The sequence below is a fragment of the Lissotriton vulgaris genome, chromosome 11, assembly GCF_964263255.1.
Source record: "Lissotriton vulgaris chromosome 11, aLisVul1.2, whole genome shotgun sequence".
Lineage (NCBI taxonomy): Eukaryota > Metazoa > Chordata > Amphibia > Caudata > Salamandridae > Lissotriton > Lissotriton vulgaris.
The window spans coordinates 213981616-214008317 of NC_141699.1; the positions used below are offsets into that span (position 1 = coordinate 213981616).

The following is a 26702-nucleotide window of genomic DNA, read 5'->3' on the forward strand; positions in this document are numbered from 1 at the left end:
GTCTCGAGTTTATTGTGGACAATCCGGCACATGCCTCACTTGCTTGGGAGGGGGATACTCAACTCAATATTGTACAGTTGATATTTGCAGCGATCACGTACAGAAGAATTACGGCCCGGGTTGGTTTTTCAGCATTGTACCTTTTTACGAATTAACATGAAGGAACCAATTAGTACTTTCAAAAATGCGGATATTAACTGCAGATAAGGGGTAGAGGCAGTGCACATTCTCGAACACCAGCCCTGATAGGTTTTCAATGTCATGTGACAAGGGGGTCGCCCAATGGGAGAGCGAGTTTGTTATGCGACGTGCGAGAGCTCTGGGGAAGCAGCGGTGGTCCTTGGAGTGCAAGCAGCCATGCAAAGAAAACAATGGGTTAAAGAAACGTACGTTGACACTCAGATAAGTTTGATCCCAGCATGCCGGCAGCCTACCTAAGGTGCGGGCCTTTGCAAAAAGGGGCACCACTGGTTGGGGCAATACAAAATGTAGAGAACCAAAACCAGCAAGAAAGAAAATTCATGCGACCTTGTGTAATGTAACTGGCGTAAAGTGCGTCAATGCCCTTGGCCAGAGTTTGTGCTACCAATACATTTATAAGGAAAAGAGCAGAAGCACAGGGATGAAAGAGAGCAATATCGGCGCAGGCAGGGATGGAAAAGCTCACAGAGCGAGACAGTATTATGAAGCGCAGGCATTGCACAAAAGCACATTTTGCTTGAGAACAACATGAGATCGGCGCGGGCAGGGATGGAAATGCACACAGAGCGAGACAGTATCATGAAGCGCAGGAGTTGCACAGAAGCACATTTTGCTTGAGAACATCATGCGAGACTGGAAAGTGAGGCATATAAGGAAGATGACTTGATAAAACACCCACTCTCATGGCCGCGCGGCCGTCAAAGTCTACAGCTTAGACATGGTTTGCAAATGATGAAAGTGAAACTACTAAAATCACGCGCCATGGAAAGGCATGAAGCTGACAAGGAGTCAGTGGGAGAAGGGAGGGGGTAGGGGAGGGCATTCACGCCACCCTGATAAAAGTGATCCCGAGGCATGCAGAGGCAAGAAGCTGACAAGGAGGGAATGGGAGAAGGGAGGGGAGGGCATTCATGCGTGCGATGAAAGAAGCCAGATGGCAGCTGTGCACGTCACGCTCGCACTTGTGCGCGCAATAGCAAGCTAGTAGCCGGCAAGGTAGCACTTTTAAAAGTAGCTACTAAATGTGTCGCCAGAGTGGCGCATGCGCTGGCTCAGGCGAGACCTAAAAACGTCAAGGATTTGATGAGATCGCTTTATCTTTATTATTATCTGATTTCAGTTTACTTAAATGTAGATATGCAAAATCAAATCAAACGTAGCTTTACGAACACGTTTTTAAAACCAAAAATAACAAAGTGAATATTGACAGTGCAGTCTATTTGGGGTTTTTTCTAACTCCCAAAACTTATTTTTGTTTGCACTCTCTTGTTCTTTACAAAGTGCGTCGTTCTCTTTCCTGTGTGTCCCCGGCGCGTATTCAAGAGTTTTCTCGTAACTGTCTTTTTTTTGTTTTTATAGGAGGACCGCAATTTGTGTCTGTCTTTTGTTTCTATGCTCCAGAGGTTGCTTACCTCCCGTGTCCTTTCTTTGTTTTTATGCTGGATGTAGCAGTAACCGAGGAGCCGGTGTATTGTGTTTTTATTTGGTGACAGTCTCAGTTCCTGTCTGCGAAGAAAATTGACAGACGTCTGCGGGACCCCATGGTACTGGAGCAGGATGTACACCTTAGCTGAGTGCCGGAGCAGATTTCCCTTGCACATCCTAGTGTGGAACAATGATTTCGTTAACCTGGAAAGAGAGCTTGATGGAAAGGTACGATATACATTAGTTATACAGGCATGGCAGTCTTTCAAACTGAAACCGCAGGCTAATGCCAACTTAGGACACTTTAAAACATTCCAGGGACCTTACCGGATCGAGCTTCCATCGCTGGGGAATGCCATTAAGCCACCGCTGGCACTTCCTGGCACTGACAGATACCACTGTTAGCTCTCCACGTTGAGCCACCATCGCTGAAAAAGACCACCGAGAGCCGCCAGTGACAGCATATGACACAGAGGTTACACCACATACAGCGACCACCGACATTTCTCGATGCAAGCCATGAGAGCGACCCTTCATTAGAAGCTGGTTATTAATAGCCACTGCAGGCAGCCACCGTTGAGATTCGACACAGATAATTAATGGTGACTGCCGGCCGACAGTGGGTTAAAGCTTCTTCTGACAACCCATTGTTAAAAGCTCGCTGTCGTGCTCTTATTAATAAGGGCTCAACATGTTAAGTTAAGTTAATTCGTCCAGCCAGTGCAACTAAACGGTGCATGGTTATAGGCTTCCAATCCCTTACTAACATCTTACTTATGGTATACCCCAATATTGTCACTGCCCTCCTGCCGTAAGCCATAAGGGCACCGAAGAGAGGTTACCTATCACTTCCTGACAACACTAGCGCTCGTAACATATCTCCCCTTCCCCCCCTTTATGTATGTATTTACTTAAAAAAACAAAGGCTAAAGTTATAGTTGGGTGAAAATGTCAGGTTTAAACATAACATTTCACATTAAGGTAAACACAAGTTCACGTTATTGTTAACTGAAGTACCTATAACTTGGGCCCCCACCTTGCACAATGTTGATCTAAATTATGAAATTTGTGATGTCATCAGTGATGTTTTAAATGATGTCATAGAACATATCACGAGTGATGTAATATGTGAAGTCATAAGCAGTGCATGGTGAGGACGTGAGTTACAGTTACCTCAGTTACCTATAACTGGTGAATTTTCACTAGAGACTCCCCCTTTTATAAAAAAAATGGTGTTCCCTTCCGTTGGACTTTTGCTTTAACTAGTGCAAGTCTCGCAAGTGTTCGCACTGGCTCCCACAAGAGTACTGCGGGATTGCGGCAAAACAAGATCGTTTTTTATTTTTTTTATTTGACTCCACCATTTGGGACCACTCCCACAAGGGGGACAGGGTGCCCCTACCCTGCCACCTTATCCCTTATTTATTTTGATTTAATTGTAATTGTGTTTATATAGCGCGTACTACCCCTGATGAGGTGTCAAAGCGCTTTTAGACGAGTAGTACATGACTCCTGAACCCAAAAAGGATTAGTACTGTATTAGTATTATGAATTGACATTAATTTGAGCAGTGGAAATGCAAGTCTGTTATTTGATCTGAAAAGGATAGTGGAGGAATAGAAGACAGAGAGGTTTGCATTTATATAGCACTTTGTACCCCTGATGAAGCATCAAAGCGCTTTTCGAGGAGTAGCACGCTACACCAGAACCCAAGCAGGACTAGTGGGGAAATATTGTAGCAAAATATGAAATCAATTTGGGCGGTGAACATAGAAGTCTGTTAGTTGGATTGAAAAGGATAGTGGAGGGATAGAAGAGGGAAGGGTCTAGTAAGTGTTTATTTGGCGATCATAGCAGCAGGAGCAGGTTTGATATTAATGGGGGGAATAAGAAGGAATGGTTTAGAAAGGCTAATTTGGGAGATCTGAATAGTAAAGGAGGTTTGAGATGATGCAAGGGAGGGGAAGGGGAGATAAGAGTATAAAAGGGGTTATTTTATGGATCATAGTAGTCAGAAAGTGGAGGTAGAGTATATTTTCAGAGAGGTATCGGGCGAGAAATGGGGTTGTGCATTGGAGAGAGTAGTAGATTGTGGTTTGGGATGAGGGCCGCTACATCACTTTCTTTTCAATGTGCGACCACCCAATCTGTGCGTGAGCTTCAGCGTGAGAGCCAGGTGGCCAATGGGAAATAAAGCCCCCTCAGCCAATTCAATCGTTATATTATTTGAAGTTGCATGCAAGCCTAACCACCCAGATATCTATCAGTTTTGAAGCATAATTTCTCAAAAAACTATTTAACAGATTTACACCTAATCCCACATATCCCCATTTCTTGGTAAATATCTAGCTTTAAGCCACATTCGGTGTAATTCTGTTCAGGTTTAAATTACTGAAACTTTTGACTGGACATATCATGATTGTGATTTTATTACATGTGGTGGACATCAGTCCACCCCAACTAACATACCACTTTCTATTTAATACCACTATTTGTTATTTATGTCAATTATTGAGTGTAGAGTCCATGAGGTATTCAGGGCGAAGCCTAGAAAGTGTCATGATGTCCCTCTCTTCCCTCCACAGTGTTTTATCACTTCTATGTTACCCTATGCAAAAATGATTTATGTGTGTGTTAGTGCAGTTGATCCTAATGACATGCTATTGGGCATAATTTCTGTTCATATCAAGGCATATAAAGTACAACTATGTGTAGATAGTACCTAATAGATAACCACCGTGCTCTTTGTGCATCACAATTCAGGAAGGTAGCTATGATGCATTGTTGTGCTGCTAATGTATATATATGCTGGCATGCATATGCGTCCCATGGTTTAGGCATAGTATGTTTATTCTGGTATTTTAGCGTGGTGCTGGACAGAGCTGTTAAGTGTATAGTGCCTGCTAAGTAAGTATGGCTTTGGTGCTTCGTTGTGAGGATGCAAGGGATCTGCCTAGTTCTTGAAAAATACCAATTGTAGGTTTCACTTTAAAAAACGCTTTATTGTGCAGTTGTTATTCAGTACTTCTAATGCATGCAGTCGACCAAAGACCTTATCTATGTGAGAGCTATAGGCTCTGCCAGTATCTATTAGCCATGCTGTAGAGCATCATGGCTGCCGTGAAGCATGACTAAAAGCTATTTAAAACAAGCATTGCAATGCAATAGGTCTCGCATTTATGCATTTGAGCTATTGACATTGCAAATAACAAAGCTTTTTATTTTTGTTTTCGTTTTAAAAACATAAATAAAAGGCGTTGTCATTTACAATGCCAATAGCTTAAACTCGCGTAACTGACCAAACGTAGGGCCTTTTGTCTCCGCTCCTTCTTCCTCTCAGTGCTCCTTTGTCCAGTGCCTTTTCAGAAGAGACATGAGAAAAAAATGGGCACTGAGACAGAAAAGCGGAAATGGAGAAAGAAGGACAAGGTGAAGGAAGATGCACAGAACAAAAGAAAAGACAATGAGAAGCATAAGGGGTATATAACGTAAGACGGGACACAGACATAAAGAAGGGCACAGTGACAAAGACTGGCGCTGAGAAAAAAAAGGGCCATAGTTAAAAAAGAGTGCAGAGATAAGAGCAGGAAATCAAACGGCTGAAAAGAGACCCCTGAATGGGCATTGCAAGACTGAAGAAACAGAGAAACGTAAAAGAAATGAAGGCTGAATACGTAAAAAGCGGAGAGTGAACAGAATAACAGAAGGGGCACAGAACCAATAGAATGACTTAGAACGAGAGAAGCAGCATTGCGAGACAAAAGGGGTACAGAGAGGCTCCATAAATCAAAGAGACACACATAAAGGGCACCGAGAGGCAGACACAAGGAGCTCATACAGAACCTACATGAGATAATAGACTGATGGAGCAGAGGCAACACACAGAAGCAGAAAGTTCACAGGGAAGTAGGAGAGAAAGACAGAATCATACTAATCAGACAGAATGGGCACGGAGATAAAATGAACACAGAGACAGAAGACACACAAGTGGGAGCATGAAGAAAGAGGTTGAAGGTCAGTCTAAATCGCGACAGTTGGCCAACGTCCCCACAATGCCATTAGACGGCGAGATCACTGCTGCAAGGAAATCCAGTATCTCACATAAACCAGCATTTGCCGCGCGGCGGGGCTGCTGTGAGCCGTATAAACAGCGACTACAGACGGTAATGTACATACAGTTTGTTTCACACGTGACATTTAAATTGTAGTACGAGTTATTACTCTTCTTTCTGATTCCATGAAGGACTATTCTACAGGGTATTTTTAAACTGGGCGAGTAAGCCGCTAGGCCAGATATCAGAAGGCTGTGAGTAACACTGAGTTTTACCAAGGAGGTAAAAGATTTGAACTTATGTGGCTGCATGAGGTGATCTAGGGGAAACCAGTAGATTCTGGTTAGCCAATTGCAGGTTTCTAGTGTGGGTTTTATGTAGTGAGTTAAGATTTCAGATGCATACTTTGAAACTAGTGTAACCTGAATTTGTGTGGAAATAATGTGGTAACAGCATGCCTGAGGAGGTTAAGTAGAGTTCGGGTGGCAAAGATAAATACTTTGTCAAATGGAGAGAAGAAAAGATGAGGTAGACCTACGAGCAGGTTGTTGCAGTAATCAAATTTACAAAGCACAAATTAATTCATTAAGACTTTAGTAGTATGACACGGTAAAAGAGAGCATATTTTATATATATTTCGTGCCTGATAGTGTGCTGCAGTAGGTAGTAGCATTCAATGTTTTGAAGAGTTGAGCAACATTCCAAGATTGTTATTTTGTGATATTTGTGAGGGTATTTCTAGAGCTCAACGTTCGCTCCGGAGGGAGCATCTTGGCGCTGAAGATCCTGGATGACCAGTCCTAGAGAAGGAGGGGGGTTAGATGGCTGCTTTGGAGTAGTCGTCAGAAAGGTTAAAAATCCAGGTCTTTAGGAGCTTTCTGAAGGGTGAATGCTCTCACCATCCCAGTCTCGGTGCTGCACCTGTTCAAAATATTCAATGTTGATAAATCAAAGGACACTAGCTCACCTTCACGTGGCACTTCATCAGTAACCATGAGACTGTTGAATAGTTGAGGGGTCATTCCTGAGACGTCATCGGGGTGAAACGGTGCATCACCTGCTACCCCTGACATTAAGTGCGTTGATGTCCTAGGAACCAGCCTCGGAAGCTAATGGTAAAGCTTACTTTTAATGCCAGTTTAAATTCAAGTTGGAGGAGGACCAATGGCTGTGCTCGTGCACGGTCTTGTCTTTCACTTGCATTCAGTCGATGTTAAAGCCTGTCACAAAGGTTTCCCAGAGTCCCAACTCCGCCTCACATGCCCACGGCCGACACAGCAGTCCCGCCCCTGGCATACAATCGCCTCCATTCTCACATCTCACCAGCCCAGTGCCCACAGCTTTGGACAGTTGGCGGGAAGGAAACGGGCAGCTTTAAAAGGCGGAGCTAAAACCCTGTGACATGTCATCTGCCAAAGGAAATCAGCTAAAGGTTTAGACAGACGAGCAGGGAGGCTCAGAGAGAGAGAGAGAGGCAGGCAAGAGCCGGAGCTCTGTAAGGGATAGGGGAAGCTGCTAGGAGAGACAAGAGACCGGAACAGAGGAAGTGTCTGACAGAGCAGAGAAGGCGGAACGGAGAAGAAAGAAGCATTGGCCGCGCAACAAGTTGAAAGACACGCTCTGTGGTGAGGGAGGGGGAGGGAGTTGTAGCGCTAGAAAAGCAGAGAGGCAGAGCGAGGCGCGTGCATGCGGGAGAGCGAGGAGAAAGCCAGATGACGCCTGCGCCTCTGCTCGTAAGTGCGTAACCATGAGCTCTAGGCCAGCCATGGTAGCATTTTCTGAAGCCCACTTACTAAAAGTCTCGCCAGAGCAGCGCATGTGCTGGCTCAGGTGAGACCTAAAAAAGCAATGTGAACACTTATTTTTAACTCCCAGTGACGTAGCTATTTTTTTAAAATAACGTTTATAGGTTAAAAAAACAATGACTTCTAGCTATGCTGTAGAGCAGTCGCGCTACTCTACAACATGGCTAAAAGACATGGGAAAAGCCAATAGCTTTCACATAGACGAGATCCATTGGCTTTGCCAATGCTTTCTTGAATGTTGAAGAGACTTTGACATATTTTACGTGATATTCTGTGATTTACATGTCATTTCTAGGGTTCAGCTCGTGCACAGGCTCTGATAGCCAAGCCAGACCCATGCCCTGATTTGTCGATGATTTGCTTAATAGTAGGCAATTTGCTACACTGCTAAGAACATGTCAATCCTTGACAGAGTTTTTGGGCTTCTAGTTAGTGAAGGACTAGACACTGGATCAAGTGATGATTCTTACATTCTCAGGACTGAAATTGATTCAACGGCTGAAAACAGTGCTCACTCTTAAGCAGGCATTTTCTGGAAGGTGGATCATGAAAATGCCAACCTGAAATAATTCCAGCTGTCGCTGGAAGAACAGAATTGTGCAGCCAATGCTTTTGACACAGGCACAGTGCTTTTCTGGAAGCTACCTCTCTTTACAGCAGAGGTTGTGTAAACTAATCCCCATGTGAGATTTGATTTATGTATTAAGGAGGAACTGGGAACGTACACTTATTTTTAGATAGCTTCAAAGCGCACTGATTAAAAAGATGTTTGACTAAACAGCAATCTGCTGGTATTGTTCACAATTTCATCATTGAGTATAGACTTTGACATACTGGTTCGTGCTTGGTGAGCATGCAGATGAGCAGAGTCATTGAAGCATAAGAGGTTAAAGACCTTTTTCCCATCATCACTACTTGGAATACAAGTACAATTTAATGCATTATTCTTCCTCCTATGTCACTGCACTATTTTTTTTGTCTCCCCTCAAGTTTTTTTTGTTACAGGCGTTTTGAAGACATCCAGGGGTGGCTCCTCCGCTATGGTGGAGGAGCGTCGCCCGACTGTTTTTAAGCAGTGTGAAGAAGAGAAACATAAAATGATAATAACTTTAAGTTATTATCATTTTATGCTTCTTGATGAGTACTGCTTTGTGGGCGGGTGAGTGGGCACGGCGGCTCTTCTCACCGAGCAGGGCAGGAGAGGAGTTGTTTGCCCACTCCTAAGTGCGCAATGACTGTTTGGTCAGCCCTCGAGGGCCGCCCAAACTAGTCATGCACTGTTAGACCTGGCATCCTTGGCGTGGTTTCCCCCTATCTTTTTGCCTCTACCTCCTTTATTTTTGATGCTGTGCTGGATTTCGTTTTTGCTGGTTAGATGCTTTGGACACTCTGCCACTGCTGATCAGTATCAGAGTGTAAGTGCTCCCTGTGTAAATTGTTATTGTAATTGGATATACCTGATTGGCATATTTGTATCACCAAGAAGTCCCTAGTAAAGTGCACTGAGTGTGCCAGGGCGGGCGATGTCAAATGCTACTAGTGGGCCTGCAGCACTGATTGTGCCACCCACATGAGTAGCCCTACAATGGTATCTCAGGCCTGCCACCACAGTGCCTGTGTGCAGTCTGTGAACTGCCATGTCCTCCTGGTCAGTGTCCCCACTGACCAGGCCTAACCCTTCCCTTTCTGTGCACATTGGTCACCCCTATGGAAGGCCCAAGGTACCCCCTGGGCAGGGTGCAGTGTATGTGAAAGGTAGAGCATGTACTTGTGCAGGTGACATGCTCTGGTAGTGAATTAAGCCATTTTCGTTTTTTCACTGCTGCAAGGCTATCTTGCTCCATAGGCTATCACGGGGGATGCTGGCTACAGTGGCTACCAGCATATCTTCCCATAAGAGCAAGATAGGACATAAAAGTCTGGTATCCCTGAACTCAGAATTTAATAACACATATTTTCGGAAAGGTGGTTTTTAACTCCTGTGTTTGAGAATAGCACTTTTAGAAAGTTGCTGTTCTCTTGTCTGACCTTTCTGTGTGCCATGGCCTGTTTGTGAATTGACTGTCTGGTTTGAGAGTGACAGGGGCTGGGGATTCCCTTGGAGGCTGGCTGAGTCAGCCCTTGGCTGAATGACTGCATTTGCAACTTGAGTGGTGGGAGGAGATAGCACCTGGGCCTGAATAGGGCTGTGCCTGCCTTCCACAATGCTGGCTCCGCCTCCTGCTGGGCGGCTGACGACCCTGCCCCTCACTCTGAAAGGAAAGGAGAAGCCAGGAACACAAAGTGCTCAAGGAACACCCAGAACTGGTTCAGACCGGGCTAAAAGCCCTCCTGCACAAAGGGAACAAAGAGCTGGCTCCCTTTTTTGAAGTCCCAGGAACAAAAGGACTTCACCCCCAGCTTCCCTGAGCTCTGCTGAGAGAGCTCTGTCCTTCTTGGAGTGCTTGGCCCATGTGTGGTGGCTCTGGAAGTTGTACTTGTGTTGGGGAGCTAGAAATCAAGCTTTTACAGGCTTTGCTACAGAAAATTTATTGCAATCCTCGCCGAGCGAGAAAATTCCCGCCGCTACGAAGTCTGAGATCGTGGCAGCGCCTGTCGCCGCTGCCTGAAGACGTCGCACCCTTCGTTAGCGGGAAGATTTCCGCCGCTGCGAACATCGTCGCAGAGCCTGTCATTGCTGGGTGAAATCATCTCATCATATCGCTGCGAGAATCGTTGCAGAGCCATCGCATCGAGGAGCTGCGAGAGAAAGATCGCCGCTTGACCGCGCATCGTCGCCAGGAGATCGTCGCAACACCCGAGAATCATCGCATCGTGCCTTTGCAGGAGAAAACTTCCTACAGAATCTACGCACCGGAATCCATACAAGTGGCCTTCCTCCCCATACAGACCGGATTCATTGCAACACGCCCGCTGCTGCAGCGGGGCTGTCGCTAACGCCTCCCCAAGGTCTCAGGAGGAACGCATTGCTTGTTTTTCACCGCTACAGCTTCTGTGCTTGGAACTTTTTATCGCTAACAAATGGACTGTGGCTAAAACGTGACGCAACTGTGGATAATTTTATTGCTAACCTTAAGAACCTTAAGAACTCTGTTGCAACCATATTCTTAAACTGTGTATGTTGGATTTTTGTCGTTTTGGTCTTGTGTAGTTTAGATTAAATACCTTTATTTTTCTAAACTGTTGTGGAGTCAGTTTGTGGTGTTTTCACTGTGTTACTGTGAGTGTTGGTACAAATACTTTACACATTGCTTTTGGATAAGCCCGACTGCTTGTGCCAAGCTACCAAGGGGGTGAGCAGAGGTTATCTATAGAGTGTTGCCTCCTTACCCTGACTAGAAGCAAGGGTCCCTATTTGGACAGTGGTGCCTACCCCTGCCAACTAGAGACCTCCCCGTTCTAACATACACACTTCCCTGTTCTCCATGCAGGATGCCTTACAGCCTGTATGGAGAATATGCCCACCCCTCCAGCTCCTGGCTGAATGCCGCATCACAGCACACAGACCAATCACAACGCTGCATTGCAGCATTGTGATTGGCTTAGCGGAGGGAGCCTTGGGCCTGCTTCTGGCTTAGGGGAGGGAGCCTGGCTGCGTACTTCCTGTAGTCGGAGACAGGAGAGAAGGAGTATCTGTGGAACAGGAGCCCAGACTACTATCGATGCCCGGACGGCTGGCGCAAGTCGCCTCTTAGTTCCCATTCTGAATAGTTACCAAATAAAGAGACGGGCGCTGGAAGCAGGAGTCACAAGCACAGGATTTATTACTCATGAGGAGAGCCTGTCATTTCGGACACGAAACACAGTGTCTTTCGGGAGGTGCTCTAACAAGTGAGCAGAGACATCGTCTTTTATACCTTACAAAACACTCTGTATTACAATCACGACATTGTGAAACAAGGAAAAGACATCCCCATAATCCTCGTGTCAATCCTACCCCACATATATTCACAATAGAGACCCTTGACCTGCCGATAAGAGGAGAGGGTAATCACGCAGCTGAGTGTTCCGCCGATTTTTAGGATAGGTGCGCCTGATCGTAGCCCAGGGGGTGGGGAGGCCAGGATCAATAGTGGGTCCTTTGAAGAGGAGTGACTCCATACAATAAGGGGCAGTAAACAGTGTCTTCTGGCTTAGGCGATGACCTCGGACATGTGTGGACAGTCAATCGCGGAGGGAGGGTTTACCAACAGAGGGGTTATTCATGAAAGGAAGGGAGGTGCTGGTCAGGCGCGTCCGTGACTCCCAAGGACAGAGTCGCACAGAGAGAGAGAGAGAGGTCTTATTGACTCGTGCATGAGAGAGCGGGGGCAGTCAGGTGCAGCTGGGGAGGGCTATGTCAGCTGAGGCGAAGGATGCCTCGTCAAGAGGAAATGGGGGGGGGGGGGTTTGCGTGGGTCAAGCAGGAGGGTTGCCTTTCAGGGCAGGGTCGCGCAGAGGGAGAGGGTTTCATGGTCTATGCATGTGAGAGAGGGGCGGGGGTTCAAATACGCGCAGAAGGGAAGCCGGTGATTCTAATGAGCGGGCAAAAGGCCAGGGTGCCTAAAATGGCTGTCATGTACATATGGGCACGGGCTTTTACTGGCGGAGTGATGCGGTCAATATTTTACGGTATTCATGGTGCTTACAGGGAGGGGAGTGGGAAAAGGCAAATGAACGCCGCTTATGTACATCAATTTTTTGTAATTTTCCACAGTCGCCGCTTTTTACATAGCAAAGTTCATTTTCCTAATTGATGGGGGTACATATAAACAGGTGCGGTTGAAGAATTAGCATTTGTCAATACTAACATATGGCATATAATCATGGACAGTTGATGTGATTGGCAGAATGCAGCACATAGGAAATTGCATTTGTTGAGTTCCTAACATTCAAACGTACTACATAGCATAAATGCTTCTGACTTTAAAATGTGACCAATGAACATTTTGACCAAGTAGTTGAGGGCGGAATTCAGTTCAATACACAAGATCTCTTCGTCACAGTGTCTTTTTAGCAGTGAGCCATCACTGGTACGCTCTAGTCCGTGTCCTTTAGTTGGCGCTGTTGAGCACCTGCGGTGGAGCTATAGGTCCAGCTCGGATTTAACCTTTCGCGTTGCAAGGTGAGGTCTGTCCTCTGCTGTTAGACCACAGTCCTGTTCCCTAACCAATCCTTTTAGTGGCGCCTTATGCTCGGCACCTATATTTCCGTGGCACAACCCCATTTCCATCTAAATGCTGTTCTTCCTTTCGGCAAAAAGTCACCTGGAAAAGAGGGTGTGTGGTTCAAATAGTCGATAGGAGAGAGGGCGGAGTGGGGTCAGATTTCCTGGGACACACCAAAGGGACCAAGGGAGCAAAGGATAACAAGCAGGCAGGCCCATCGATCGGGCCCAAAAAAGGGGGACGGAGACTTCAGGCACACGTGGGTTAACAGACGGAGGGCTTCAGGGCAGCCCGTCAAGTTTCATTTTCCACGTCTGGAATTTCTGTCTCGTCCCGCATCTTGTTGCTCTGCAGCTCCACCTTTGGTCGAGGTCACATGTGTCTCAAGATCTGCAGCCAGGCTGTACGGCACGTCCGACCCTTCTCCGGCGATCGTATATCTTTGAATAGGTACAAAACAAGCTTTAGAGAACTGGCAGGAGAAGACATTTATGCATGTGAATTCCTCCCTCAATCCTACGCACTTGGGAGATACGCTCATCGGTCACAGTCAGAAGTTTATTACCAAGCAGTGCATATGTCGGCATTCCTACTGAGTTCATGCCAAGTTTATTCATTGTCTATTCATGACACAAATGGAGAGAAATCAGACTCCTATCAACTGCGTATTTCATCAAATTCAACACTTCGGAACCTCCAGCGGAGACTTGTCTTCCAAACCCGAGCCTTAACAGTCTAACATTTCCCTTCAAGGCTGGCTAACTCTTTCAAACAGGGCGGGGGCGCTAACATCGAGAGTCAGGGTAAAACAAGTTTTTCTCGAGGGACGACAGTTACTCATGGTCATCATGTATATATCGGGGACAGCAGCTGGGGTCAATCAAGTGGGGTGGGGACGCTTCGGGCATTCGCGCATGGGTGCAAAGGGGGTGGGGCAATCTGGGCATTGGGGGTCAATCTAGACGTTGGCGTTCGTCTCTGATGAACTAAAAAATAGGGTGCCATTGACATATAGTTCCCCTATAAAAGGCCAAATTTGGGGGACCTTAGTCGTCTTACCTGTCCTTCCTTTCTTAGCCAATTCGAGTTCATTCATTTTGCAGAAAGGAGAGGTAGTAATATGGCGAGATACAATCATTTTAGTTTCGGTCAATTTCGCTGAACACCTTCGCGTTCAATAAATATCCAATCAGACTGGTGCCAGCAAGGCACAATTTTACCATGAAAAGGAAGAGGGAATAGGCAGACTCTCATAGAGAGTGAGAGTCGTCCGCAATCTAAACGAGCCATTCGGTACACGTATGACATGTAGAGAGAGAGAGAGAGAGAGAGAGAGAGATAGATAGAGGGGGAGAGAGCGAGAGAGAGATAGAGAGACGTGTACGAAAATAGGTCATTTAGTGCGCTCACAACACAGAACAGCAAGGATCAGGTAACGGAGAGACGCAAACAGAGGGAAGACATAAACCCCTACAGTACATACGCACAAACTCAGACGAAGGAAGACAGTACATGTATTACATATATAAGAGATTCACGACAAAACATAAAACAATTATTGGCCAAAAAGATCTATTTTTGCATCCTGCGTATCTTTAATATCCTATTTATCTATGAGCTGAGCTCTTTTTACCTTTTCCTCCTTTTTCCTCTTGCTTGCTATTTTTGCGAGCGTTCTCGATTGCCAATACTTACACCTCGGTCAGCCGGTCAGAAATTAACCTGGTCGGGCTATTTACCCACGGTTGGATCTTAAACCACTTTTGAGTTTCTTCCTTTGGTGGGAAGTTCTCCAGGCTGAGGCAACAGAGGGTATTGATCAGGAGAACAGTCGAACAGCTTGGTTATATCTATAAGAGTGTGAGAAGGAGGTGGTACATTTCGAACATCAATAACATTCCTAACTTCCCAGACGGGTGGTGCCTGGGTAACCCTTACCCCAGGACTCTTCTTTGTCCTTTCCCTATCTAGTAAAACGTCATAGTTACATTATCTAACGTGCTAATTCGAGTCAATTTCCGTCATACAGTACCCGTCAAGTTTCTATGTCAGTCCATCCTCCCAGTCGCTACGTTCTAAGGAGGAACAGTCATGTCTAAGTCTACGTCTTTAAAAAACTCGTCAACATAAGTACTATGCTCAGATCCCCTCCTTCCCTTTTCGTCGGTCGTTCGATCATCGCTCTTCCATACTTCAGCCGACGTTCCGACGCGACCTGCAGAAGGGAGGAGAAGAAGGGGGTGGGGGCAGCATTCAAAGCACATCAGCATGCAGTAGTCCGAAAATGTTTTTACCTACCACATACTCGACCTATCTCCACGTAGTGCATTCTCTACCATCTCAGCGTTTAAGCCCAGAGGGACCCGTAGTGTTAGATAGATAATCATCGATGGTCTGCGTATCTACATGAATCACTTGATCGTGGCCTTTTAGGTCATGTGCAAGGGTGGTGGTCAGGTGGCATTTCTGTGGTGTCGCTTAAGGGCGTCTAAAACACTTTTCCGGCTGCCTGTGACACATAATGTAGCCGCTAAATATCGGGCCTTTTTAACCTTCAACCTTAATCATGCTTATTCTTCGCTCATATTGGGGACAGTAGTAACACATTCAAAACTCATTAATGCAACCGCTACAATTATACTTTCTTTTTCAAAATACCTTTAATTAATAATGTTGGTGTACAAATACGGGCCTACAACCCAGTGGACCGGCCACGGAGCAGACTGGAACTGTGCATAAGAGGAACGAAGTCGGTGGCCGTTCATTGCATAAAGTACAGCAGTGCAATAAAATCGTATCAAACTTTCCTACAGGGCGAGCATGATGCATGTCAGAAATTCAAGTTTTCAATAATATTAATTCATTATCCAAATGCTCACTCGGTGCCTACTTTACACCAATTCATTGCTTCCAAACATAATTAGTACCCACCCCAAATCAGTTCATTGTCCCAACACATAATCAATATCTATCTTACATGGCTTTCTTTTCTAAGCACATAATCAATATCCATCTTATCTACTTTCATTGTCCAAAACTGCATACATATCTCGGAGCATCAAGGTTTGAGCAATCCGGGTGAACAAGGAGTTTGAAAGTTTCATTTTTGTATCGGCGCCATTTTGGGCGAGGTCAAGCAGGTCCCAGTATAGTCAGAATGTCTCCAATGACTCGTGGTTGGACCAGAACCTCTTTTGGCAGTTCAAAAAGTTTTCTCGTAATGGGGTGACAGACTAGCAATATGAATCATCAGTCAAAAAGTGGGGAGGGAGGCAACAATCTTTTCCTACCGGGTCATTCTGGTGTTCCACCGGAACTGAACAAATCTGTATCTTTGCAGGATTTTAGTCATTTCCAACCTGAGGCTGGCGCCGGCAGGAGTGCGCCGACGTCTCGTGGCTCCATCGGAGGACGGGGCGGGGGGCGCCTCGTGGAGAGGTCGGCCCCCCCGGCTCTTTTAGAATCTTCAAGGTCGAGGAGTACAGGGCGTGTGCCCGTCCCGGGCAAGGAAACCCGCTTTTTGATATGGACCCCTTCTTCAAGCAGGAGCGTTGGGGTGTCGGTGGAAGCCTCCACCTGGAGGGAGGTGGGGGAGGCTCGTTCGCGCCGCCTCCCCCTTCCAGCGGCCCGCGCCGCTCCTCGGCTCCAGCGCTTTGGTACAGCCGTGCCAGGCAATGAAGATGGGGGGGGTCGGTGGCTGAGGCAAGACATCCCCCCCTTGTCATGTGGCGGGACTACCTGCAACTCAGGGGTTGCCGTGTGGCGGGACTACCTGTCACTCTCAGGCGTTGCCATGTGGCGGGGCTACCTGCAATTATCCCGGGCCGAGTGTTGTTGCAGCCATTATTGCGCAAAGAAGCGCCGCCGTCCTCGCCTTGGCTTCGGCCTTCGATGAGAGCCGGATCAGGCGAGAGAGGGGGGGGGGGGGTCGGTGGCTGAGGCAAGACATCCCCCCCCGTGGCCTGCAGGGCAGCAGAAGAGGGGAAAAGGAGAGATCATTACGATTTTCGGGCCGTCCGCCCCACAGCCTCCCCTTCCGACTGCGGCCAGCCGAGCCCTGCACGCATCGAGGCCTCGCCTTCCGGATGGGCGTAACCGCGGACCTGTTGCACTTCGGGAGCTTCCGGAATGGGGGTAGGTACCTATTGATTTGTATCTATTCCATGTGACCGTTATTTGGGCGTGGTGGGCAATGAGGCAGACATGTTTGAAGCAGGAATAGGTAGCGGAACCTAGCTACCTCATGGCTGTCTTGCTGTCAAGCTTTTGGCCATTTTATATTTCTTATTACGAACTGTTTCTAATGTTTCTTATTTTTAGTGAAGTCGAAAGCTCATCAGGGGGTTACTGACTTAGCCCGATTTCCTTTTATTTTTCCTTCTTTTCCTTAGCGTGTTTCGAGCTAAAGGTTTCTGTTAACAGGGTACGGTGATCACTTCATATTTTTATGTGTCCTTTTCATTAGGGGTACTCCTGGACGGACCAGATGAGTTACCTCCAATAAATGGTCCGGGGTGGAACTAGATTATCAATCAGAGGGGAACACATGTCCCTTCATTAGGGTATCATCCTGGACGGACCAAATGGGCTACCTCCAATAAATGGCCAATGAGTGGGGAGCATATGTCCCTCCATTAGGGTAGCCTCCTGGGCGGACCAGGTGAGCTACCCCCAATAAATAGTCAATCAGTGGGGAGTGGGTAGGACTGACGAATCATAAAGGGGCATAACCTACCCTTTACTACTTGCAAAGACTAGACAGAATAATTCTATTCCACGTTGTTTGCAAACAGAAAATACCTCAAACAAACAATTCCTTGGACAACAATGTCCAGTCAATCAATCAATCAGTGGGGAGAAAAACAGGCATGACGGATTACAACGGGGACAAACGTCTGCATTACCTGCCCTTCGCTATCTGCAAAGGAAGACAGAATATTTCTATTTGTCTCTGTTTGTAGACAGGGAAGATCTCAAAGAGCAACAATCGATTATTAATCGATTTCAAACAATCAGTGGGGAGAAAGGTAGGCCTGACGAATCATAAAGGGGCATAACCTACCCTTCTCTATCTGCAAAGAGGGACGAACGTTCCTATTCACCGCTGTTTGCAAACAGAGAATGTCTCGTTCTCGAGAAGAGAACCAATATTTCAAGTAGCATCCAAAGCTAAATGAACCAATAACAACAATATCAGTATTCAAATACCGATTCCAATACAATCAATCAATCAATCAGATGGATAAAACCACCCTACCAATTAGGCGTAAAAACACCCTACTTAATCTTACCCGGACCGGACCATGCGGATAGTTCTTCGTCTTCCCCTTCCAGCGCCCGATCGTTCTCTTACTCTATGCAGCATTCCTGTGGGATTCCAGTCAGGACAGTAGGTCACTCGAGAGAGGCCCGTTCAGAATCGGTGAAGTTCATTCAATCGGCAGCCGGACGAGGGCCCTCTCAAGGCAGGTATACTCCGATCATTTAGATGTTCACCTCATCGTCTGGATCTCTCTTACTGGACCTTATGTCACTGATGGACCCCGCGTTGGGACGCCAATTGTGGAACAGGAGCCCAGACTACTATCGATGCCCGGACGGCTGGCGCAAGTCGCCTCTTAGTTCCCATTCTGAATAGTTACCAAATAAAGAGACGGCGCTGGAAGCAGGAGTCACAAGAACAGGATTTATTACTCATGAGGAGAGCCTGTCATTTCGGACACGAAACACAGTGTCTTTCGGGAGGTGCTCTAACAAGTGAGCAGAGACATCGTCTTTTATACCTTACAAAACACTCTGTATTACAATCACGACATTGTGAAACAAGGAAAAGACATCCCCATAATCCTCGTGTCAATCCTACCCCACATATATTCACAATAGAGACCCTTGACCTGCCGATAAGAGGAGAGGGTAATCACGCAGCTGAGTGTTCCGCCGATTTTTAGGATAGGTGCGCCTGATCGTAGCCCAGGGGGTGGGGAGGCCAGGATCAATAGTGGGTCCTTTGAAGAGGAGTGACTCCATACAATAAGGGGCAGTAAACAGTGTCTTCTGGCTTAGGCGATGACCTCGGACATGTGTGGACAGTCAATCGCGGAGGGAGGGTTTACCAACAGAGGGGTCATTCATGAAAGGAAGGGAGGTGCTGGTCAGGCGCGGCCGTGACTCCCAAGGACAGAGTCGCACAGAGAGAGAGAGAGAGGTCTTATTGACTTGTGCATGAGAGAGCGGGGGCAGTCGGGTGCAGCTGGGGAGGGCTATGTCAGCTGAGGCGAAGGATGCCTCTTCAAGAGGAAATGGGGGGGGTTTGCGTGGGTCAAGCAGGAGGGTTGCCTTTCAGGGCAGGATCGCGCAGAGGGAGAGGGTTTCATGGTCTATGCATGTGAGAGAGGGGGGGGGTTCAAATACGCGCAGAAGGGAAGCCGGTGATTCTAATGAGCGGGCAAAAGGCCAGGGTGCCTAAAATGGCTGTCATGTACATATGGGCACGGCCTTTTACTGGCGGAGTGATGCGGTCAATATTTTACGGTATTCATGGTGCTTACAGGGAGGGGAGTGGGAAAAGGCAAATGAACGCCGCTTATGTACATCATTTTTTTGTAATTTTCCACATATCAACATAGGACCGGCCTGGTCCTCAAGGTAAGTGTATGTTTTTTATTTCTCCCTTGCACTCCCCCTCCCTCCACCCTACAGCAACCGATGACTGCCACTGTTGAAGACATTTAATGGCATTCAGCCCTGAATAGATACAAGTAATAAACAAAAAGTATATATCTGTGTTGCCCTTTTTTTTAAACTTATTTTTTATTCAGAATTATGCATGTATGTCATCGCACATAGACATGGAGCAATGAGAAAAATGATACAGATCACTGTGCAACTCAGGCTACTATCACAGTCGATCACAGCAGCCCCAGGACTTGCCTATACTTCTGGCCCTGGAGCAGCACTATAAATCACGTGTTAATGCTTAACATGCAGTACAATTCCAATGGTAATGAATTATTCAAGTAAATTTGTAACCGTAAACAAAACAAACAAAAAAATATGGCAGCAACAGGCAGTTGGGTATTATTCCCCATAGAATCTCTTATCAGAGAGCAGGAACTAACTATACACTTGAGTCGATCTCCCCTGACTTCTAGGGCAAACCACTGTTTAACCTTGAGGAGAGGGTCAACTGGAATGCAGGTGTGGGGTTTTAGTCTGTAGTTGCTCAATCGTAAGATTAAGGGATATAATTAACCTAACCCTCAATAATATCCAGCAGATACACACGCAGCCTCAACCCATGCAGGTCCCCTAGACTCGTACCTTGGGCCGCTACCTCTCCTATATTAAGTGGTGCCGCTGGCCTTTTACCCTATAAGCACATCCCATGTTCACAATCTTCACCCAGTGTCAGTCATGGACCAGCCTCTGGTGTCAATGTAAGTAAGGTGGAGTTTTCTACCTGGGATGCAACCATTGCTGCGTCTTCCGAACTCTCTTCTGACAGCAGGTTTCTCCAACATATCCCCCAAGCCTCTAGATTGCGTTCTGCAATATCATCAGTGCGAACTGAGCGCAGACGACGCTCCTCAGCCAAGCCCCATTCTCAACCCTCCGTTTATCCAACCCGGGGGTGCAAGGTGTGTCCAGTGTATGGTGCTGTGGCTTTTAGTCAGCACCATTCCCAGGAAGGGGAATTTGTATTGCATTAGGTGTCCCAGTTTTAGGGATCGGGAGAACGCTCAGAGACAATGCTTAACGGACGCCTCAACATGGACCCTCATAACTTCCCGCAGCACATGCAAGATTTCTGCCAAGTCTGTCTGGAATCAGGCACAATCCCAATTCAAGTGTAGGAATACTGCGGGCCCGCACCACATAGGGGCATGCTGGAGAGTGTGACACAATAAATCTACCACAATGGATCACAGAATCTACTCATAAGGGGGGTCATGTACTGGACTTGGTTTTTGCAGATAAAGATTCCATTGGAGTGGAAAACATCCTACCGGTGGGCTGGTCTGATCCCAACCTGGTTAAGTTTTAGGTGGTTAACCCCAGGCTGAGCGCATTTACCACCATGGTGGAAAGGAGTTTTCTAGGCAGGGACTGGAACGGACTTGTGAAGAGGGCGAAAATGTCCCCTGTTTTCCATGCTATTGGGTCCTTTGATTCTAGGAAACAGGTGGAAGAGAACTATGCAGCTTTCTGTGGACATATAATTGGGAAGCTTGAGCAGATTATCCCTTTGAAAAATATAAAACAATTAGGCAGACCTTCTGCGCGTTGATACAATGAAAAACTGAGGAATCTAAAAAAGGGTTGCCAACAGGCAGAGCGACAGTGGAGGAAGGCATATGCAGAAATAGATAAAGTTATTTGAAAGGAGAAAATAGTCAGCTATAAAAAAGAAATTGTGACTTCAAAAACAGAATACTATACCGAAGTTATTCTGAAGGCTCCTAATAACACCAAGAGTATTTTCAAAATTGTGAAAGATATCGCTAGCCCAGATTGTACAAAAAATAAGATTCTTCCCACACAGGATTTATGTGACAGCTTTGCTATCTTTTTCGAGGATAAGATAAGTAAAATCATTGAAGGGCTGAAAGTGGATGACTCGGTTATCTCCGGTGGGATGGATGGTAGGTTATCACCAAGCAAGCAAGAGGGTTGGATCGGTGGGGCTAGGCCAGTAGATCAGGTGGCCTTCTTAGACCGTTTTGAGCTACCCTCAGAGGAGGAGTTTAATAAAGCAGCCTAAGGTGACTCTTCTGGATCCCCTATGGACCCCCTCCCTCACAACTTTTGGAAAGAGTTAGGACCCAAACTCTTCCCGATACTCCGACAGCTGTGTAGTCAAGCCTGAGTGGTGGTTTGTTACCACTATGCTGGAAACAAGCATTAATTACACTACTTTTGAAAAAACCCACGCTTGATGCCCTATGAGCTATAGGCCCATCTCTCTCCGACCTTATCCAGTGAAGATCACCGAGCGCCTGATAAGTAGGGCACTCTCCCAGTTCCTGGAGGTCAATAACAAGCTGGAGGATGTGCAATTTGGTTTTCGCCCAGGACACGGGACGGCGACTGCTTTGGTGACCGTTTTGGATTAACTTCGAATGCGGGCAGACGGGGGACAATCAGCTATACTGATTTTATTGGACCTGTCTGCCGCTTTCGACACAGTCAACCATGCAGTCCTTCTAGCGAGACTGGAGGGAGCAGGGGCAGTGGGCGTAGCTCTGAAGTGGTTCCAATCGTATCTGGGGAATAGATGATAGGCATTGTCTCTCCCCCATCAATTGGTTTTTGCTGATATTAGGCATGGGGTACCCCAGGGTTCTGCGATCAGTCCAATACTATCAATGCCTATGTGAGCCCTCTGATTGCTGTCATCAAATCACATAATGTCAGCCTTGTAAATTATGCTGATGACACATAGCTTATTCGATCACTGAAGGGAGATCATGCGGTCTCACTAGGAAATTTTCATGCCTGTATGTAAGATACGGTACACTGGTTGAGAATTAATTCCCTGCAATTCCTTGGCGATAAAACAGAGATTTTATGCTGTGCTTCAGGCAAAGTGCCATTCTCACTTCCAACTGGCTTTTGGCCCATCCCCACGGATACACCTTTGATACTCGTTGAAACAGTACATAATCTAGGAATGAGCTTCAACGACAAGCGGACCCTAGAAACCCAAGTGAACAAGATTGTGGGGAGCAGCTTCTCTCTCAGAGTACTTGGAAGATTCTGCCGATGTTACCAATCCAGGCTCGAGCACAAGTAGTAAGGAGTGTTATTCTGAGCCGTCTGGACTATTGCAATGCATTGCTGCTGGAGTCTCCAAGGTATTTGATCGAGAGACTCCAGAGAATCCAGACTGTGGCAGCAAAGCGTGCTTTAATGAGACCACGGCGGTCGTTAACATCTCTGGCGCTGGCAGAGCTGCACTGGCTCCCTGTATTACAGAGGATACAATTCAAATCACTCTGTATTGTTTTTAAGGAGCTGCACAGGATTGGGCCTAAACCGTTGCAGAACAAATTTGGTTGGTATGTTCCCACCCGTAGTCTTTGCTCCTCCGCGGACAACCTGGTAAAACTACCCAGGAATAAAAGAGCAAAATTGGGGGTGAAGAAGCTTTCAGCTTTGCAGCAGTGTGGCTCTGGAATGGTCTTCCTACTGATCTAAGGCAGATGCAGGATCTGCTGATGTTCAGACGGAAAATAAAAACCTGGCTATTTCCAAGAGCATAAGCTTTTCTGTATGTAATATGGCTTTCTTCAGCACCATGATGGCAATGCATATGTATCTCAGCGCCAGGATGTTCCCCTTAGGGTTACAGTGCGCTTTACAAGTCTGGATAACAATAACAATAACAAATCTAAACAAGCGTTGAAGTGTCAGCTATGTGCGCTGTGAATAATAAAATTGCATATGCTTAAAGCGTAAATTACTGGCACCTCCTGGACCTGTACAAATGCTCATCGCCACTCCCTCTCCGTAAGTGGCAATGGCAGGTCTGCTTGATTTTTGATACATCCTACCTACAGTCCACCTTCAGGGCTTTATATATGTGGATGATCAGTCCCCTAGAGAAGCCTAAGTATAGTATAAATCCAGAGTATTTAATTTCTCAGGTTCTTCTGGGAAGGTCGTCCATATCTTGAGAGTTGTGCATGATATTTTTGCCTCTTGCAGAAAGTGACCCTCCGGTGCTTGATAAAACTCCTTCATGTCCGCAAAGGAAAGAAAAGTCCCATTAAGGTACACATGCCCCCCCATACCGCTGTAATGAAAGTGACTTCTCACCAATAAGCCACACCCAAACCCAGCACTCCCACCTGGGAGGCACATTTACCACTGCACCTTTAAATGATCCACTTTGAGCAGCACTTCCTAACGACGAGAAGTGACACAGCACTCTCTTTAGGCAAGGCAAGAAAACAAATCAAGATGCATTTAAAAATAATACACACAAATTTAGTAATGCAATGTTTAGAACGCTAGGCCACATATATCGGTAAATGCAGATTCCCAAAATATCAAATTACTCAAATAAACAAGTAAAGTAAAATACAGTATGTACAAATAGCAAAGAGTAGAAAATATATATAAGAATGGCTATGAACACTTCACTGATCGAATAAGCATCATCCTTGCCAACTCAAGCTGGGGGGAGCCCTTCACCAGCCCAGGAAGGAGTTCGATCAGGATTCAAATTCCGTCACCTCCACAGCAATACGTCTATTCTGTGGCTAGCTTCCACCTGGCCCCTGAAGGCTCCCAGCTTAAATATCATTACTCAACGTGAGGCGAAGCTTCTAGAAAACCTCGCCCCTTCTCATTCGGAAAAACCGAGCTGGCTGTACCAGTCTGCGTCAAGGCCAAGACGGAGGCTGGCCAAGCTCCTGTATTTTGACTTTGAGGCAGAGTTGCACATTCTACAGATAATATCCAGTTCACTCTGGTCAGTGAGGAGCGAGAAACAAGTGAAGACCAAAAACCTGCCCTCCCCACTTTGCAGCTATGTGCGAACAGCAAGGCAAAGCCAGAAAACAAGATGACATGAGGCCATGCCAAAGCCAATAGTAAGAACTCATAATTAAGTGAGGCAGAGTCAGAAAACAAGATGACATGAGGCCATGTCAAAGCCAATAGTAAGCACTAACCCAAACAATTTGCAAGCACTGCTGGGCACACAGAAGCAAGGCAAAGTCAGAAAACAAGATGACATGAGGCCATGTGAAAGCCAATAGTAAACATAATTCGTATAAATGTACTGCACAACTGCTTATATCATCACATACTTTATCTCTCAATGTCCTATAGCATCACATACTTTAGCTCTCAATAAACACCGAGCACATGTGTGCACCACCGCTCACAACACTGCACTTCGACATTCCACACCTCTCTGTCGTCTTCAAATGCACATCCCACAAGCTCTGCTCTTGGCAAGGCTGTCCACTCTGTGACAGCTCCCACTGAAAGACAGCAAGATTACAAGAAAGAAGAGAAACAGGCATATGCTGGACCGTCCTACATTAAGGCTAGGGTAAAATAACACACTAAAGTCAGTTAAAATGATGGTAGTTGAGGGTCATCATAGAGCGCCTCTTTTACTACAATCACCTAACGAGGTCCGTCACTGTCTGTATTTGATGGACGTCATTGACCAGCAGAGAGGGAGCAACCTTGTGTACAATTCCTTGCCTAGGACCAGGACGACTGCCTGCTCCTAGGCCCCTGCGACCTGTTGGACCACGGACCGGCAATCCGGAGAATTCTGTGAACATATCATGAGGTATCTCCGGAGCTCCATCCTGTGCCCAAATCCGCCAATAACGCCTTCTGAGTGTTCGAACACTTGGTGCACCACTGCTCCACATACTGTAATAATCCTGCAAGATAATAGAGGTTGAGGTCTAGAAGGCCCAGGCACCTCAACTCCACAACTAATTTCAGCTCCTCCAATTTCACCATGCTGCATTTCCCGGCCCATACCAGGGAAATCAGGAGGCTATTTAGGGATCAAAAGAAGCCCATGGTATACAGCAGAAGGAGTTCTGGAGAGCAATGGGGTAATAGAACCAACTTGACCAGGGACACCCGCCCCATAACAGAGAGGGTAAGATGATTCCAGAACAGAATAGACGTCTCTAAGCCTGCGAGGACCACTCCCATGTTCAGGGTGTATTGGCCCTCTGCGGTGTGGGCAACCTATACGCCCAGATAGCTAAAGTGGTCCATAGCAGGGAGTGCCGCGGTGTCCATCCCGACCAGGACCGCCAGCAGGAATATAACCGACTTCTGGCGGTTAACATGTAGCCCTAAAACTGCTCCAAATGAGGACAGCACGTCTAACAGTGCAGGTACTGCCCTCTCCAGGTGACGAACATACAGCAGGGCATCGTCTGCATATAGAAAGAGGACATGGGCACGGCCAACCTCAGAGGCACCCTACTGGGTCATATCTTGTCGCTGCCGGGTCGCTAACAGTTCCATTGCCAAAGCGAAGAGGAGTGGGGACATAGGAAAACCCTGCCTCCTGCCCCTCTCTATGATTATACTTTCTGAGATCACACCGACCATCGGTTGGCAAAAGAGGATACGGACCCAAGAGATAACCCATCCTCTTCAAGATTTCCCTCCGGTAATCCCATCGAGGGTATCAAATGCTTTTTCGATTTCCAAAGCAACTACTGCTTCCCACACATCAACATCCAGCACCGAATGCAGAACATGAGAGCAGTTGCAAGTTCATGTGTGTCCCTCTACCCAGTACAAACCCACATTAGTCCTCATGTACCCAATGTGTCACCACCCTGCCCAATCGCATTGCCAATGCCTTGGCGAATATTTTGGTATCCACTCCTGGCATGAATAGAGGACGATAGGAATCAGGTTCAAGTGGGTCCCTAGCCGGCTTAGGGAGTATAATGATCTGAGCTTGCCGCATAGATGTGGCAGAACCCCCACACGCTTAGCCTCCTGTAGGGTCTCTAGCAAACTGGGGACTAGGGGGTCAGAGAATGTCTCGAAGAATTCCACGGGGAGACCATCTGGACCTGAGGTCTTGAAACGTGCCATATTTTTGACTGCTTGACGCCTCTCCAAGTCTGTCTTTATCTGTACTTCCGTAAAGCACGGAAGCTGTATGCTTTCCAGAAATCTATTGGTCGGTGCCAATTGTTGCGCATTAGGAACTTAACACCAACCTGTGGAGGCTATGGGGAGAGTCAATGCTATGGGGGGAGTTCACGCTCTAGCACCCACTCCAGGAGTCTCCCAGACTTGTCGCCCTCCCAATTTAACAACTGGCGATATTCACATCTTGTCAGGCAATCCAATCTATACCATATTTTCCACAGTCTGCACTGGGCCTGCAGTAGAGCCTCACCCTGAAGCTCCATCGCAGGTTCCCTACCCTGCAGTCCGGTAGTACATCCTCTGCCTCATTAAGGTCCCTCTGCAAGTGCCTCCTCATACCACCCACTCTACAAAGGCACTCCCCTCGTGCCACTACGTTCAGTGTATCTCATTCCAGTTCCTTAGTAGCAGTG

At 46.7% G+C, this 26702-nt stretch overlaps 1 protein-coding gene across 1 annotated transcript in view; it reads left to right on the forward strand.

The window, feature by feature from the left end:
- Positions 1–1618: 1618 nt before the first annotated feature.
- ANKRD13A (ankyrin repeat domain 13A) overlaps positions 1619–26702 on the forward strand; it is a 464307-nt gene continuing 439223 nt past the window's right edge. The window contains exon 1 of the mRNA XM_086943131.1: positions 1619–1854. Coding sequence (XP_086799257.1) covers positions 1759–1854 — 96 coding nt within the window. The 5' untranslated portion in view covers positions 1619–1758. The remainder of the gene's footprint in view (positions 1855–26702) is intronic.